Source organism: Pogona vitticeps, chromosome 5 (assembly GCF_051106095.1).
Source record: "Pogona vitticeps strain Pit_001003342236 chromosome 5, PviZW2.1, whole genome shotgun sequence".
In the NCBI taxonomy this organism is placed as follows: Eukaryota; Metazoa; Chordata; class Lepidosauria; order Squamata; family Agamidae; genus Pogona; species Pogona vitticeps.
Window position 1 is genome coordinate 118335653 of NC_135787.1, and position 17993 is coordinate 118353645.

The 17993-nt window shown below is 46.8% G+C and overlaps 1 protein-coding gene and 1 long non-coding RNA gene across 6 annotated transcripts in view; both read left to right on the forward strand.

Annotated features, from left to right (window-relative positions):
* The window catches only part of LOC140707408 (active breakpoint cluster region-related protein-like), a 122649-nt gene that overhangs the window by 65377 nt on the left and 39279 nt on the right, over positions 1-17993 (forward strand). For 4 of the 5 annotated variants that reach the window (XM_078394370.1, XM_078394371.1, XM_078394372.1 and 1 more), the window contains one exon: positions 1145-1330. The exons of the other annotated variant lie outside the window; for it this stretch is intronic. In XM_078394370.1, coding sequence (XP_078250496.1) covers positions 1145-1330 — 186 coding nt within the window. The remainder of the gene's footprint in view (positions 1-1144; positions 1331-17993) is intronic. 5 annotated transcript variants of the gene reach the window in all.
* LOC144589524 (uncharacterized) lies at positions 13137-15585 on the forward strand. The gene is made up of 2 exons (XR_013545684.1): positions 13137-15303; positions 15422-15585. It is a non-coding gene; the product is annotated as an uncharacterized LOC144589524 (long non-coding RNA).

Genomic DNA, 17993 nt, shown 5'->3' on the forward strand with positions numbered 1-17993 from the left:
CCAGGAGATCCTAAGAGTTGTCTTCTAGAGAAGTTACTTTTCTCCCCTCCTTTCTTTCTTGGTTGAATAACTCACTTGTCCATTCTTGTGGGCATCTGGTATTGCATATTATGGGGTGGGTTGCTCCACCTGGCGGTCAAAATCTGGTATCACCTTGCTTTTTGGGAAGGGGAGGGGGCAGCCTGGGAAACCGGTCTCCCATCATTTCTGCGTGAATTCGATTTCTGAATAACCCCATTCCTAGGAAAGGCATTTGAAGGCCAGGTGGCAAAGCTGGAGGGGGGGAGAGAGAGCGCAGAGAGACAGAGGTTGTCAGCCAAGGATCTCATACCCTCTTGACCAACCCTTTCTGGCCCTTTTTCAGCTCCGTCCGGGAGCAGATCTTTTGCAAGGCTGACGGGTCTGAGTTGGCCATGGACGACAAAACCGACCCCCCACCCCAAATTTGCATTAGACCGGACTTGATCACAAGCATACATTGTTATTTGTTGCTGGTAAAATGCATGGTTGCAGAATTATGGGAGTTCTGGGCCCCAACAAGTCCTATCCACCCACCTCAGGCTTTTTATATATTGCATTCAGATGTTGTGACGTTCCTACCCTGGTGCTGTGTGTTGAAAGAGTAAGGCCACAGGTGGGCCAGGGGGGCTCTTCCATCATCAGTTATAAGAGACACGGATCGCTAGATGGGAGGTAGAAACTGAACCGTCTCTGGGCCATCGGCAGCCCACTGGTAATGATGATTGGGGGTGGGAATTCAACTCACAAAGGAGAAGCACCTAGAAGCTTCCAGCAGGTGGGATCCTCCAAGGGAAGGTTATTTTATTCCTGTACCTGTTTGAGGCCTGAAACAACATTTAAAAAGAGAGAAAGGGAGAAGTGACCTTATGATCTTTCTCATGATTTCTGGTTTTTAAAAGAAAGGGGGTGGCGGTAATCCGGTCCAGACAGCAGCAGAAGATAATGATGATGATGATGAAGGCAAGACACCCTAAATTCAGTAGAAAACAGTTTCCAACATTTGTCGGCCGACGGGTGGCTGTATTTTCCAGTCCTCTGTCTGCGAGTCCAAAAAATATAAAGTTGTGTTTCTTAAAAGTCCCAGGGCCAGAGGGCTCCATCTGTCTCCTCCTGTCCTCTGCAGCCGATGAAGCCCCTGAAGGCGACAGCCACCACCTCCCAGCCGGTCCTCACCATCCAGCAGATCGAGACCATTTTCTACAAGATCCAGGACATCTACGAAATCCACAAGGAGTTTTATGACAGCTTGTGGCCCCAGATCCAGAACTGGGACAGCGGCGTGGTGGTCAGGCACCTGTTTCAGAAGCTGGTGAGTCCGGTGGGCTCTGCGCAGCCCCTGGGTCCCTAGATCGCCCTCTCCGCTCTTCCATCCTTGGTGGCCCCAGTGCAGGTCAGACGTTCCACCGTGGTTCATGTTTGGTGTCCTCTGTGGCCCCGGAGCAGGCTCTGTGGCTGACCCCGTTGGCCCTGCTGTGGGTGGAGGGGCCACTGATCTTTGGTGGCTCTGGTTGAGATAGGATGCTTAACTGTGGTTAGCCTAAGCTACCTTCAGCCACTCTCATACAGGCGCTGTGCTTAACCATGGTTAGCACAAACTGCCCTTGGTCAGCTTGGTGCTGGTTTAAACATTCATCGGTATTAGCAAAACAGCCGGGGTTTGCTGTCTTAACCGTGGGTAAGAATCTCAAACATAAAGTGAAACCTGGATTGAAGCTGCCTTCCCAGACAACCCCTCCCCCCGAGTGTCTAAAAATCTAAATAATCATCTGTTTTCCTGGCCCCCCTCTACGAAAAGGGGAAAAAGAAAGGTATTTCAAATCGCAACCTTAATGTCCATCATTTAGGTATCCAGATGGGTTTGTTATTTGTTGATGGAACCATTGCCGTAAATGCCAACTCAAGGCAGTGAGCTCAGAATGGCAGGCACTGTTCTCCTCTTCTCGGCTTTATCCTCCTAGAGACCTGCCAGGTAGGCCAGGCTGAAAAAGCCCTGATGGATCCGGGGTCAAACGGAGTGTCAACATTCATGGGGGACAACAGTTTCCCGATTCCGTGACACTCACCCTTACATTGCTTGGTTTAAATGCTCTCTGAAAAGGGATAAGACAAATGAACAGAAGGGAAGAACCTAAACCAGACGCCCCCCCCCCCAGCTCAGGGCAATCTACCTTTGAGTGATTGTTGTTGGGCAGAAAGAGTGAAAGCCAGCGGCTGCCTTCCGCCCCTCGTTTGATCGCTCCTGAAATATCTGCTTGGCCGTGAGGGGGGCCTTTCTGACCCACTTGCACTTCCTTCTTCCTGTCTGGAGTTTCGACGGTGAACCTTCGCCCTTTGCCAGACACCAACGGCCGGCGGGGCAACCCACTTTGCAGATGGGATGTTCATTGATTGCACAAAAGAAGGTCAAGCCATTATCCCGGCCGAGGAAGAAGACATTACACACTCAGCCTGGAGCCAGGCCTGTCCCTGAGCAGACGCATCACCGCTTGCCAAGTTTCTGGAGGAAACGGGGGTTGACCTGCGGAGGTCGGCGGTGGGGCCCAACTGAAGGGCCTTTCTGAGTGTCACAACTGGAACTTGGGGTGCACCATGAGGGTAGCCGCTTTGGAATACCCCCCCCGAGACCTCTCTACCCTCCTCTTGGTTTCATTTATCCAGAAGCCCAGGTGGCATGGATAGGAGACGGAAGTGCCTCCCCTCACATTTAGAGTCCACTCGGATGGAGGCGACGAGGGCCATCAGAACTTTGGGATTTCTCTGTAACATTTATATCCTGCAAAAACATGCTTTGGAACGAAATTAAAATGAGATAGAAGATCCAAAGTGGCTCATTTTGTGCAGCCAGCAAAGATGGCCCGGGATTATTTCACCAGAAAGTTGGGTTTTTGTGACTATTTGGCCATTTTGGCTGGTGGATGATGGGAGTTGTCACCCATTGCACCTGGAGGGGAGGGATGGGGGAAGGCCGTCATTTTCGGGCAGGGTGGACACAAAGTAATTTGTTTAGATTACTGTTGTGAAACCGGATAAGGAAGAGTTACTTTTTAAACAATTTATTATTAAGTTTTCAGGGTTTTCTACTGTAATTACAAGAGACTGCTTTTCAAAAAGCGAATGAGGGTTAAACCTTTATTTACTGGTCAGGAATACGTTGTTTCCTGAGCGTGTTATCTCTCTTTCGCCCGGTTCGCAGAGCAAGCCAATGGCCGTATTTATTGCATTTTTATTTCTTTTCTCTGTTCGGTGCCAAAGTCGGGACAGGAAAGTTTGCTTTCCTAGGAGGGGTGTATAGAACTGTTCCTTTGGAAATGAATTTTTTAAAAAAAGTGTTTGGCTCTGAAGGCAGGTGGAGAGGTTGAGCAACGCCTATTACTGTATCCGGGCTCCTTGCACAGAATGAGTCAGGTCGAAACTGAAATAAATCACTGGAACAGGGAAAAGGCTCGGATCCCATTTCCAACTGAACCAGGAAGTTCTTCTCCAGGTAGTTCTGGAGGCAACACAAGCTTGATCCCCCTGAGGGTGTGTGTGGGGGACAAGATCAGTTCTCCCGCCCCCTCCGAAAAGAAAACCACACCCTGCTTCTGTGGGCCATCAAAACCTCGCTTTGTGCGTCCTCTGAATCAAGTGACTTCCCAGTTCCTAGAAGGGGCCATTTAAGGGGCCTTGAGGGAAGCTTCAGGAGGACTGCAAGAGGGAGATCAGAAGACATCAGAGCATGGCCTTTTGTGTGTGTGTGTGTGTGTGTGTGTGTGTGTGTGTGTGTGTGTGTATGTGTGTGTGTGTGTGTGTGTGTGTGTGTGTGTGTGTTGCAATTTGTGAATTTGGAGTGACTCTTTTGGGGCGAGGGACAGAATAATCAGAGGGTCCCGCCTTCCAAACCTCCAGGAAAAATAATAATAATAATAATAATAATAATAATAATAATAATAATAATAATAATAATAATAATAATAATAATAATAATAATAATAATAATAATAATAATTTATTGTCATTGTAAGTATATACACAGTATACACATACAACGAAATTCACAGACACCCAGAGACCAGACACATGCACACAGATAAAATTCCCTAAACACTCCTCACCCACTAAAAAATCCCCCACTAAAAATACAAACATCTACACCGCAGGCCAAGTAACACAGTCCAACTAATTATTCACTACTGGTGGTCTTTAAGCTCATTATTAATTGCAATTATAGCTCTGGGATAAAAACTATTGAGAAAACGTGTGGTCCGAGTCTTAATTGTTCTATATCTCCTGCCAGATGGTAACAGTTCAAAAAAGTTATAAGCAGGATGGGAAGAGTCTCTCAGGATGTTGTGTGACTTCCTTAGACAGCGGGATGTGAAGATGTCATCCAAGTTTGGTAGCTGGAGCCCGATGATATTCTGGGCAATTTTAATGGTTCTCTGTAGAGGTTTTTTGTCCGCTACAGAGTTACTCCCAAACCATGCCAGAATGCCATAGGTTAGGACACTCTCAATGGTGCTACGATAGTATGACAGAAGTAAATGCTGAGATAAATTTAACTTGCCGAGCATTCTCAGGAAATACAGCCTGTTCTGTGCCTTCTTCGAAAGAAAAGAAAAAACATGAGATTTTTGCCTTGAGTCGCCCACTTGTCTTAACCAATGCCCACCGAAATCCTGCACCTCCTCAACATTAATGGGAATATAGGAGGTTTTTCCCCCTGCATCCCTCCCACACCTTCTTTAATTTATTTATTTATTTATTTATTGGATTTATATACCGCCCCATAGCGCTAGAAGCACTCTCCGGGCGGTTTACAATTTTTAATTATACAGGCTACACATTGCCCCCCCAGCAAGCTGGGTACTCATTTTACCGACCTCGGAAGGATGGAAGGCTGAGTCAACCTTGAGCCGGCTACCTGGGATTTGAACCCCAAGTCGTGAGCACAGTTTTAGCTTGCAGTACAGCGTTTTAACCACTGCGCCACAAACCAGATGTCTGTGGTTTTGGAAACAGATGGTGCTAACATTTGCTGTCAAACTGGTGGGGGGGAATGCTATTTTAAAGTCTGGTGGTTACCATTCCAGTTTGCCTTTAATCTGTTTCTAGTATCAGATTTAGTGATGATGATGATGATTTACGACCTAATGGTGGCCCTCCTAGGGTTTTCTCAGTCGACTCAGAAGTGGTTTCTCGCCCCCCCTCCTGGGGGCGCCCTGGGTCCCCCATGCAGCTGGCTCAGGGCCACCTGGGTGCAAGCCAAGGAAACCCATCAGCCACCCTCGCGCTGTGTGGTCTCAGCTGCCTCCTCTCTCTGGAGGCGTGATGGTGGTAATTCAGATTCTTTGTCCAACAGAAGGAGATAATTAATAGCGTCTCTGATTGTGCCCCGTGCAAACGGTGACAGGATTTCCTCTCCTCTGAGAAATCATGGCTTTATTTATTTAGTGATTTGAGCATTTGTTTTAAAAGTCTGCCTCTCTCTCTCCCTGACAGTCGATGCTGCTCTTTTCCCTCATAACAGAAGCCCTGCAGGCTAGGTCAGCTTGAGAGGGAAGGGCCGGCCTCAGTTTTGTATATATGAAATAAATCACATTTCTGGTTATCTGTGCTCTGGGGGGAAAATATGTCTTTGCTGAGGAGTGGAATCTTAGAAGGGTAGAATTCTTGAGAGTTACAAACGTGGACATGTTGGTAATTTATCTCTTTTTTATCGTATCAGAAAGGCTCTGTTTGCCAGCAAGGGCCAGCATTCAAATTGAGCGAAGCAAAGTTGCCAAGGTTCTCCAGCCTAGCCTTGCTAAGCGTTCTAACGGCCCTTCCTGTCCCATCAAAGAACCGAACTGGCAAAAGATTTTCTGCAGCTGATGAAGGCCGTGCTGGCTGTGGATGATAGGAGCTGTAGTCCAAAATCCTCTGGAATGTGCCCAGTTGGGCCAAACCCAGTTTTGACCCGGGGGAGGGGACTTTGCTTTTATCTCCAGTTATTGATCAGATAGAAGAACAGGGATCTTTTTCTGGGCACCTCCTCGGGAGGTGGGTGGGATTTGAGAAGCACCCCCGTCTTCTCAATTAGGTGATTCAGCTGCAGGGTTTCGGGTGGAGGTCTTTGTCAGTCCCTGCCTCAACACCACCGAACTCTGTGGGACTCCTCTGCGAGTAGAAATGTGTGGGATGCCTATGGGTAAGTGGTGACCCGCAAGCCTGTGTCTTAGCAAAAACGGTGTGGATTTTGGTCGGAAGAGGCTTCCTTGCGGTCAGTTCCAAGACGACCGGAGAGGTGGCAGCAGAGCGTGGGTAGCAATTTTGTCTCTCCGTTCAGGAAAGGAAGTGATGTGCCTGGTCGCGCGTTGTAGATTTTATCTTGTGGAGAAAAGCCACCCTGACCATTTCCTGAGCTTGCTTGCTCCCTTCCAAGCCAGCCTGTGTTTCAGTTAGCTTGCCGTTTGAGTGTAGGGGAAAATTAAAGCAGAACCCGGACTTGAGAAAGGTGGAGCAGGGCCAGGATCCTGGGGAGTAAACCATTGGTGGGGGGGGAGAGATTGAGAGAGAGAGAGAGCGAGCGAGAGAGAGAGAGAGAGAGAGAGAGAGAGAGAGAGAGAGAGAGAGAGAACCACTTCTTTGCCATAGCCTCTGTCTCTGGCTTCTGAGCAGCTTCTGGCTGTCCTCTCTCTGAAGCAGGAAACGGGGTTGTTCACAGCCGTTGATGCAGGAAGATAGAGGTGGGTTGTTTTGGGGTACATTCTTAAATCACACCTTCCTCCCCCCCCCACTGCCAAAGGAAAAAGTTGGGGAAACTTGACTTCATAAAAATCGAATCAAAGCAGCAGGTCTCTAAGCATCTTAAGCTGATTGGGGGTGGGTGGGAGAGAAATACAGATCCCATAATCCCCTAGCAGCCTCGCCTCCTGATTTTACGGCATATTCATTCTATACAAGATGATCATTAAAGTATCTGGAGAGACTTGCATGCTTTTAAAAGCCTGTTTTCAATGACTTGTTTTTATTTTGGAGGAGGGGCTTATACTCCTTTCTCTTCCCACTCGCTCTCTCTTTTTTTTTAAAAAAGTGATTTTTTTTTCCTGAAGAGGGAGGAGAAGTATAGCTTTTGAGGTGTTGTTCCTCTCATCCATCATCCTCCCTTTAATTTGGCTGATGGAGGTTTTAGTCCCACAAGATCTGAAGGGCCACAGATTTATCTTCCTAGATAAATTAAAACGTTCCCTCTTATTTCCTGAAAGAAAAGGAGCAGTTGTTGTTTTTTCAAAGGAAAAATGGAATATTTAGTGGAGATTTAGTACAACCCCCAGTCAGTGGGGTTGTACTAAAGCTCAGGAAAACAGAAAGGTGGGCATGAGATGGACAGACTCCCCATGGGGGTGGGAGGAGGCGCCGCCATGGGGGGGGCTTGCTGGAAACCTCTCTCCTGCTCAGGGATGGATCCAGGCTGCGCCCTGAGGTTTCCAAGGCGAGGGCGACCCCCTCCAGCCCTGATCCCTGGGCTGACCCAGGGCACGCCCCGTCTCCCCCCCCCTCTGGTCTGGACAGCTCCGGGGGGGGGGGGGGAAGGACAATGGAATGGGCGGAGTTACCTCCAGCAGGTTCCTCCTGAGCCCCCCCCCAAAAAAACTCCTTTGGTTTCCATGCCAGTTCTGGGGGTCAGGACAGATGGAAATCGAAGAAATATATATATTTTTAACTAGGCCACAGATTTCCTATGATGAAGAAACATTTTGTCTTCTCGTTCCTTTCATGAAGATGATTATTTCCCTGTGAGTTCCCTTTGTTTTTTATTCCTTTTTAAAATATGGTTTTATTTTTATTGTGTTGATGCCTTATTTGGTGCTTAATTTAAAACATCAAGTCCATTTCTGGAATCAGTGGAAATCAGTCCGATGTGGAGACTCCCGGCCTTTCTCTCACCCCCCGGGGTGCGTCTGAAGAGTCCGAGCAAGACCCGGGGTCTCCTTCAGCCTGACCCACCTCGATGGAAAACAGGGGTGTTGCAAGGATGGCCACAGCCAAGGAGCCTTGACTTGAGACCTGCAGGTTCTGAACCTCTGGACTCCAGAGGACTCTGATGTTTGCACGCTCTACATGCTCCTGAAAAGAGACCCCCCCCCAAAGCCACACAGATCTGCATCTTCATAAACATAGATCACAAGAAAGATTTTTATTGAAATACATCAGTAGTTAACGTATGATTACTGTGGGAAAGTAATCAAGTAATAATAATAGTGGTGATAATGATAATAATGATAATAATGATGCTAATGATGATGATAATAATAATAATAACTGAAATTTGGCAAATAGCGATGATGGGAAAGCAGTGCAGAGACTCGAGGCTGCTCCGTGAGCTTGGGCTCTTTGTGTTCCTGGTGCCAATGGAGGATGCTAGCAGAAGGCAGAAGATGAAAACCTGCACATCGTCTTCTCCCTATAATAAACGACAAAAGTGGGAGGGACCTTACAGAAGCAGAAGACATCAAGAAGAGGCGGCAAGAATACGCAGAGGAATTCTATCAGAAAGATCTGGATGTCTCGGACAACCCAGACAGTGTAGTTGCTGACCTTGAGCCAGACATCCTGGAGAGTGAAGTCAAGTGGTCAAGTGCTCCAACTACTGTACGTTGCACTCATTTCACACGCTAGCAAGGTTATACTCAAAATCCGACAAGGTAGGCTTCAACAGTAAGTGGACCGAGAACTCCCAGAAGTGCAAGCTGGATTTTTAAGGGACAGAGGAGTTAGAGACCAAATTGCTAACATGCGCTGGATTATGGAGAAAGCCAGAAAAAAGTTCCAGAAAAACATCTACTTCTGCTTCATTGACTAAGCAAAAGCCTTTGATTGTGTGGACCACAGCAAACTATGGCAAGTTCTTAAAGAAATGGGAGTGCCTGACCACTTTATCCATCTCTTGAGAAATCTATACATGGGACAGGAAGCAACAGTTAGAACTGGATACGGAACAACTGATTGGTTCAAAACTGGGAAAGGAGTACGACAAGGCTGTATGTTGTCACCCTGCTCCTTTAACTTATACGCAGAATACATCATGCGAAAGGCCGAACTGGAGAAATCCCAAGCCGGAATTAAGACTGCCGGAAGAAATATCAACAACCTCCAATATGCAGATGATACCAGTCTGATGGCAGAAAGTGTGGAGGAATTAAATGAGGGTGAAAGAGGAGAGTGCAAAAAACAGTCTGAAGCTCAACATAAAAAAAAAAACCAAGATCATGGCCACTGGCCCCATCACCTCCTGACAAATAGAAGGGGAAGATATGGAGGCAGTGAGAGATTTTACAGTAGTACCTTGACTTACGAAATTAACCCATATTGGAATGGTGGCCGTAAGTCAAAATTTTCACAAGTCGAAGCACCATTTCCCTTAGGAATGCATTGAAAACCGATTAATCCATTCTGGCCAAAGAAAAAAAATACCCCCTCCCCAAAATAAAAATAAAACACTGCAGGCCCCATGGCCTGCAAAAAGCCAAAACAAATCCAAAAATAAACATCCCACGCTAGTACTGCAAAAAAAAAAATCATCAAAAAACAAAACAACACAGAAACATACACCCCAGCCCAAACCTACCCGCCAAAATTCACCCAGAACAACTTTTTTAAAAGAAAAAAAAGCAGCAACGTGCTGGTCCGAAGCCTCCTGGGGGTCTCTTGCTGCGGCGATTGCGGCAGTGGGGGACCCCCAGGAAGCTGAGCTCAGACGGGATGGTCCAGTGGCTCGCCTCCCGGCGATGGCGGCAGCAGCGGTGGAAGCCAGGGAGGCTGAGCCTCCCTTTTCCTAACCGTTGGGGCAAAAGAGCTACTAAGAAGCAGCCTCTTCGCCACCAATGGTTTGAATTTCCTGCCCTCGACCTACGAATGTCCCTACTTACAGACATTTTGACCTACGGACTGCTCCAGCTGGAAAAATGTACATCTACTTGCACCCGGAGCTGTCTGTAGGTCAATATATCCGTAAGTAGGGACGTTCGTAGGTTGAACTACCACTGTACTTTTTTGGGCTCCATGATCACTGCAGATGGTGACAAAATTAAAAGACGCCTGCTTCTTGGGAGGAAAGCAATGACAAACCTTGACAGCATCTTAAAAAGCAGAGACATCACCTTGCCGACAAAAGTCCGCATAGTCAAAGCTATGGTTTTTCCTGTAGTGATGCATGGAATTGAGAGCTGGCCCATAAAGAAAGCTGACCACTGAAGAATTGATGCTTTTGACATATGATGCTGGAGGAGACTCTTGAGAGTCCCCTGGAAGGAAATCAACCCTGAGTGCTCACTGGAAAGACAGATGCTGAAGCTAAGGCTCCAGTACTTTGGCCATCTCATGAGAAGAGAAGACACCCTGGAAAAGACCCTGATGTTGAGAAAATATTGGAGCCTCAGCTTCAGGATCTGTCCTTCCAGTGAGCACTCAGGGTTGATTTCCTTCAGAATTGATACGTTTGTTCTCCTTCCAGTCCAGGGGGCTCTCAAGAGTCTCCTCCAGCACCACAATTCAAAAGCATCAATTCTTTGATGGTCAGCCTTCTTTATGGTCCAGCTCTCACTTCCATACATCACTACTGGGAAAACGATAGCTTTGAGTATGTGGACCTTTGTCGGCAACGTGATGTATCTGCTTTTTAAGATGCTGTCGAGGTTTGTCGTCTTTTAACAAAATTAAAAGACGCCCCTAGCAGGCGTCTTTTAATTACGTGGCTGCTGTCTCCATCTGCAGTGATCATGGAGCCCAAGAAAGTAAAATCTGTCACTTCCTCCATATCTTCCCCTTCTATTTGCCAGGAGGTGATGGGACCAGTGGCCATGATCTTAGTTTTTTTTTTATGTTGAGCTTCAGACCGTTTTTTGCACTCTCCTCTTTCACCTCATTTAATTCCTCCTCGCTTTCTGCCATCAGACTGGTATCATCTGCTTATCGGAGGTTGTTGATATTTCTTCCGGCAGTCTTAATTCTGGCTTGGGATATCGTCCAGTCCGGCCTTTCGCATGATGTATTCTGAATATAAGTTAAAGGAGCAGGGTGACAACATACAGCCTTGTCGTACTCCTTTCCCAATTTTGAACCAATCAGTTGTTCCGTATCCAGTTGCTTCCTGTCCCATGGATAGATTTCTCAAGAGATGGATAAAGTGGTCAGGCACTCCCATTTCTTTGAGAACTTGCCATAGTTTGCTTTGGTTCCACAAAGTCAAAGGCTTTTGCTAATCAATGAAGCAGAAGTAGATGTTTTTCTGGAACTTTTTTCTGGCTTTCTCCATAATGCTGCGCATGTTAGAAATTTGGTCTCTAGTTCCTCTGCCCCTTCGAAATCCAGTTTGTACTTCTGGGGGTTCTCAGTCCACATACTGCTGAAGCCTGCTTTGGAGGATTTTGTGCACAACCTTGCTAGCGTGTGAAAAGAGTGCAATTATGCGATAGTTGGAGCATTCTTTGGCACTGCCCTTCTTCGGGATTGGGATGTAGACTGATCTTTTCCAATCCTCTGGTCACTGCTGAGTTTTCCATACTTGCTGGCATATTGAACGTAACACCTTAACAGCGTCATCTTTTAAAATTTTAAACAGTTCCACTGGAATGCCATCACCTCCACTGGACTTGTTGTTAGCCACCCTTTCTAAGGCCCACTTGACTTCACTCTCCCGGATGTCCGGCTCAAGGTCAGCAACCACACTATCTGGGTTGTCCGAGACATCCAGATCTTTCTGATAGAATTCCTCTGCGTATTCTTGCCGCCTCTTCTTGATGTCTTCTGCTACTGTAAGGTCCCTCCCATTTTTGTCGTTTATAATATCCATCTTTGAAGAAAATGTTCCTTTAATATCTGCAGTTTTCTTGAACAGATCTCTGGTATTTCCCTTTCTATTATTTTCCTCGATATCTTTGCATTGGTCATTGAAGAAGGCCCTCTTGTCTGATAATACTATTGATCATGATAATACTCCTGATAATAAGACGATATGGATTTGGCCCAATCTTCTGGCTAATATTTTCACCCTGGGAAGGGAACCTCACCCGGTGTGCACACAGGGATCCTCTCCAACATGAACTGAATGCGCTACAAGAGCGCCTCTTGGTATGCCGCCGTGATGATTTTCGGGCACACATACAGATGCTGCAGGTACATTTGGGGGAGGCCCCGCTGTCGGTCTCCATGGGGGAGGTCCCGCCGTTGATCTCCATGCGGGAGGCCCCGCCATCGGTCCCCATGGGGGAGGCCTCGCCGTCAATCTCCATGGGGGAGGTCCCGCCGTTGATCTCCATGGGGGAGGCCTCGCCATCGATCTCCATGGGGGAGGCCTCGCCGTCGATCTCCATGGGGGAGGCCTCGCCGTCAATCTCCATGGGGGAGGTCCCCCCGTTGATCTCCATGGGGGAGGCCTCGCCATCAATCTCCATGGGGGAGGCCTCGCTATCGATCTCCATGGGTGAGGCCTCGCCAGCAATCTCCATGGGGGAGTACTCCTCGTCAGTGTCCATGGGGCAGTACCCGCTGTCGGTCTCCATGGGGGAGGCCTCGCCATCAATCTCCATGGGGGAGTACCCGCTGTCGATCTCCATGGGGGAGGCCTCACCATCGATCTCCATGGGGGAGGCCTCACCATCAATCTCCATGGTGGAGTACTCTTCGTCGATCTCCATGGGGGAGTACTCCTGATCGATCTCCATGGGGGAGTACCCACTGTCGATCTCCATGGGGGAGTTCTCCTCGTCGATCACCATGGGGGAGTACATGCTGTCGGTCTCCATGGGGGAGTACCCGCTGTCGATTTCCATGGGGGAGGCCTCACCTTCGATCTCCATGGGGGAGGCCTCGCCATCGATCTCCATGGGGGAGGCCTCACCATCAATCTCCATGGGGGAGTACTCCTCGTCGATCTCCATGGGGGAGTACTCCTGATCGATCTCCATGGGGGAGTCCCCACTGTCGATCTCCATGGGGGAGTTCTCATCGATCTCCATGGGGGAGTACATGCTGTCGGTCTCCATGGGGGAGTACCCGCTGTCGATTTCCATGGGGGAGGCCTCGCCATCGATTTCCATGGGGGAGGCCTCGCCGTCGATCTCCATGTGGGAGGCCTCGCCGTCAATCTCCATGGGGGAGTACCTGTTGTCGATATCCATGGGGGAGGCCTCGCCATCGATCTCCATGGGGGAGGCCTTGCCATTGATCTCCATGGGGGAGGCCTTGCCATTGGTGTCCATGGGGGAGGTCCCGCCGTTGATCTCCATGGGGGAGGCCTCTGCCTCCTCTTCATTTTCCCACTTCTCTTTTTCATCCTGAGCAGTCAGGACCTGCGGGGACCCCTGAAGCCTTATTCTGTGTTCCAGATCTTCTTTGCAAGTTGCTCCAAGAGGCAGAAGGCCCCCCAAGGGTTGAGAAACCCGTCTCGGAAGCCCCCGCCTGTGCTGGGCTGTTCTTCTCCTCACGTGAGCTTCAAGTTCTTCTTTTCTGGGGAGGTTCAGGAATGGGAGACGCCAGACCTGGATGGGAATGGAGAGACATGCCCTCTGTTCTTTTTCCCCAGTCCTTGTTCTCTCAGGCCCTTGCCCCTTTGCTGGTCTTTGCTCATACACCTGCCAGAAAGAGAAAATGAAGAGAAAGGTCCAGCATGAATGAGAGTAAAGAATAACTAGTTCTGCTTCGTGGCCTCTGTGAATGCACACATAAGGGTTTAGTCTGCGCCTGCGCTGACGTTCTTGGAGCATTCTAGAGCTAAAAGTAATAATTTTATGAGATGATTCCCCCATGAGGCGCCCATGCTCTTCCCACCCAAGATTCCCCTCAGTTCCTTTTTTCCGCCATGCTCTAAAGTTCTACAGAGAACTAGAGCTATTTCTACACAGTTTTCCCTTAACTTATTGATCACCTCCCTCTAAATCGGATACTTTCCCTTCTCAATTATCTAATCTACGATCCCCCGTGAGTTGTTTTCGTTTTCCTTTGCCAGCCGTTTGGCTTGCCCCCACCACACACACACACACACACACACACACACACGTGAACCATTTACTTCTTTCTCCTTTCCCGCCTTTTTCGGCCTCCTCTTTTTGACTCTCGGGCACCTTAATGATTTTCTTCCTGAGTAAGCTACATCTTACCCAGATAGGTGCAGCAAGTTCGGTAGTCGTGCACCCCTCCCCTTTCTTTCGGATCCTGTAATAGCTTAAGTTTTATTCTTGGTTTCTTAGTCTTCCATACAAATTTTGTTGTCAGGTGTTCCAATTCTTTGAAATATTTGAAATTTAGTAATATTGGTAGATTTTGAAAGAGGAATAAAAGTTTAGGCAAAATAATCATTTTTATCGTTGCAATTCTTCCCATCAATGACAGTTGTAGCTTCTTTCTTTCTTCCAGTTTTTTCTGAGTTTCCTTCTGTATTCTAAGATAGTTCTCTTTCATTAAGTTGCTGGGTTTTTTTGGTGATGATGACTCCTAAATCATCCTAAATGATTTTTTGTACAGTGGGGTCTTGACTTAAGAACGGCTTGAGTTAAGAACATTTTGACTTAAGAACCGCTCTCATAGGAAAATATTGACTTGACTTACATATTTAGATTTGAGTTAAGAACTGAAAAAAAAACACGTGGGAGGCAGGGAAAGTGCAAAATGTGAACTTTCAGTTAACTGTTGGCTAGTGAAAAGGGTGCCTGTCTGCTTCCTCACTCCTCCCAGCGTTTAGAGAGTGGATTGGGAGACAGTCTTCAGACTGCCTGGTACTGCCTGGACTGTATTTTCCCTGCCTTCCCTGAACCTTTCTTGACCTAAGAAAAAAAGAAACAAAATATCCCCCTCTAGTGGTCGAAGGCGGAATAGCAGCTTCCCATTAGTTTCTATGGACAGAAAAGAGCAGATACGGATCAAATGGTTTTCAATGCATTCCTATGGGAAATGCAGATTTGACTTGAGAACTTTTTGACTTGAGAACCGCCTTCCAATACGGATTAAGTTCTCAAGTCAAGACCCCACTGTACTTCTTCAAAATTATTTTCCTTCACCAGATTTCCTTCTTCTTTCTTTATGTTTTTAATCATAACTTTTGTTTTTTGGTAATCATTTTTGAGACCTGCCACTTGTCCATAATCTTCTATGATTCTCAATACTTCATCTAGGTCTTCTTCAATAAATTAAGGCCAGAAGTTTATTAAGGTGATGAATTGCATCACAAAGATGTTACCCCTACACCCACAAATTGCAGGGCTTTTGCCCCTGCACCCGAAAAAAGGCATAAATCAATCAATAAATAAAGGCCAGAAGTTTATTAAGGTGATGAATTGCATCACAAAGATGTTAACCCTACACCCAAAAATTGCAGGGCCTGTTGCCCCTGCACCCAACAAAAGGCATAAATCAATCAATAAATAAAGGTCAGAAGTTTATTAAGGCGATGAATTGCATCACAAAGATGTTACCCCTACACAAAAAAATTGCAGGGCCTGTTGCCCCTGCACCCAAAAAAAAAAGGCATAAATCAATCAATAAATAAAGGCCAGAAGTTTATTAAGGTGATGAACTGCATAACAAAGATGTTACCCCTACACCCAAAATGGCAGGGCCTGTTGCCCCTGCAACAGGCATCAATCAATCAATCAATCAATCAATCAATCAATCAATCAATCAATCAATCAATCAATCAATCAATCAATCAATCAATCAAGACCAGAAGTTTATTAAGGTGATGTATTACCTCACAAAGATGTTACTCCTACACCCAGTAATGGCAGGGCCTGTTGCCCCTGCACCCCAAAGAAGGCATAAATCAATAAATAAAGGCCAGAGGTTTATTAAAGTGATGAATTGCATCACAAAGATGTTACCCCTACACCCAAAAATGGCAGGGCCTGTTGCCCCTGCACCCCAAAAATGGCATAAATAAATAAATAAAGGCCAGAAGTTTATTAAGGTGATGAATTGCATCACAAAGATGTTACCCCTACACCCAAAAATGGCAGGGCCTGTTGCTCCTGCACCCCAAAAATGGCATAAATAAATAAATAAAGACTAGAAGTTTATTAAGATGATGAAGTGCATCACAAATATGTTGCCCGTACACCTAGTAATGGCAGGGCCTGTTGCCCCTGTACCTCAAAAATGGAATGAATGAATGAATGAATGAATAAATAAATAAATAAATAAATAAATAATAAAAAATGCCTTTCTATTTATACTTTAAAATGTTATATATCTGCTACTGTTGCCCATTAACCAGATGATTCTGGTCCAGTATAACTTTTGTCTCACTCTATGGTCCCACATCTTCTCAGAGGACTCAGTGCCACCCGTCCTCCATGTCAACGCTTTGTTCCTCTATGGTCGATGGATAAGTCTAAATTCACTCAAGTGCCCGCCATTCGAGCCCATTTTCTCTTCAAATGCAAAATTACTTACTTCAAACAGCCTTCCTAGGGGCTGTCATAACACGCGAAATAGCCGGATTGTGATCCGATCCACCTGTTACTCAATTTTCCTGATAAAGTAACTTCCTACTTTAATGTCTCGTTCCTAACCTATTCGACTAGTTTTCATGTTTATCTAGGCTTCATCGTACCATCATTCTTCAGATTACCATCATCTCCACCATATTGATGTAAGACACTCACCAGGGGAATCTTGGGTGGGAGGAGCATGGGTGCCTCATGGGGGGATCATCCTATAAAATTGTTACTTTTAGCTCTAGAATACTCCGGGAACGTCAGCGCAGGCGCAGCGTAAACCCTTACGTGTGCATTCAGAGAGGTCCCCTCGAAGAACCATGGTTACAGGTAAGCAACCTGCCTTTTTCCCATTCTCTTTTTCTCAAGAACGGACACCAGATCCGCTTCCTATCTCTATGCATTTTGCTTACTTATGGAAAGCAAACCCATAACAGTAAAGCCACAGCCTACCTTCACCTGGGCGCTGGAAAGCTGGGGTGGCGTTTGACGGACCGCAAAGAGGCGCCTGGAGCATCTCTTGATTGAGTCGCAGAGGTTTGGAATAAAAGTGAAGCTCTGGAGGATCTTCAAGAGGAAAACAATCTGGTAACAGAATGTTATGAACAAGACGAGGAGAGTTAAGATGAGGTATCTGATGAAGGTTGCAAGGAGAGTAACCAGAAGCCTGCGCTGGGTCTGCTCCATCCTTGGATCACCACCGATGCCAGAGAGCAGGTGACCCACCAAATAGATGGTTGTAACCAAGATCATCATGGATTCCAAGGTGTTCCAAAAGAAAGTAAAACTCTGCAGGAGTTCCCAAACGAGAACAAACTGCACACATAATGTCATCAAAGTGATAAGAAGAAAAACGATGAGATAGCTGACTGCGGCTACCAAGATGTTCCCGGGAGGAACCGGGACCTTGCGCCGGGTCTTCGCCATCACTGGATCAAGACAGCTGACTGAGCGCCTGTCACTCACCAGATGGGTGGCTGCTGTCCTGGACCAGAGGTTTTATTAGGGTGATGAGCTGCATCACAACATGACCTCACAAAGAGGGGTCAGGGTCCTGTTGCCCCTACACCCCAAAAATGGCAGGGCCTGTTGCCCCTGCACTCCAAAAATGGCATAAATAAATAAATAAATAAAGACCAGAAGTATATAAAGGTGATGAATTGCATCACAAAGATGTTGCCCTACACCCAAAAATGGCAGGGCCTGTTGCCCCTGCACTAATAAAGAAAGAAAGAAAGAAAGAAAGACCAGAAGTTTATTAAGGTGATGAATTGCACCACAAAGATGTTGCTCGTGCACCCAAAAATGGCAGGGCCTGCCTTGTTTTCCTGACTGGTCCCAAGTTGGAAACAAGGACACAAGTTGACAGAAAAGTCCTTGTCTCTGCTTTAGAACCCTCGTTTCTCAAAATTCTTTGGACTCTTGCAATGGATTCCTGGGTCAGGCCAGGTTGTGAGAGACCCCGGTTGGGTGGTCTCTGAAAGGGGAGTCCAGGAAATGTTTGTAACCAAAATCATAGTAGAG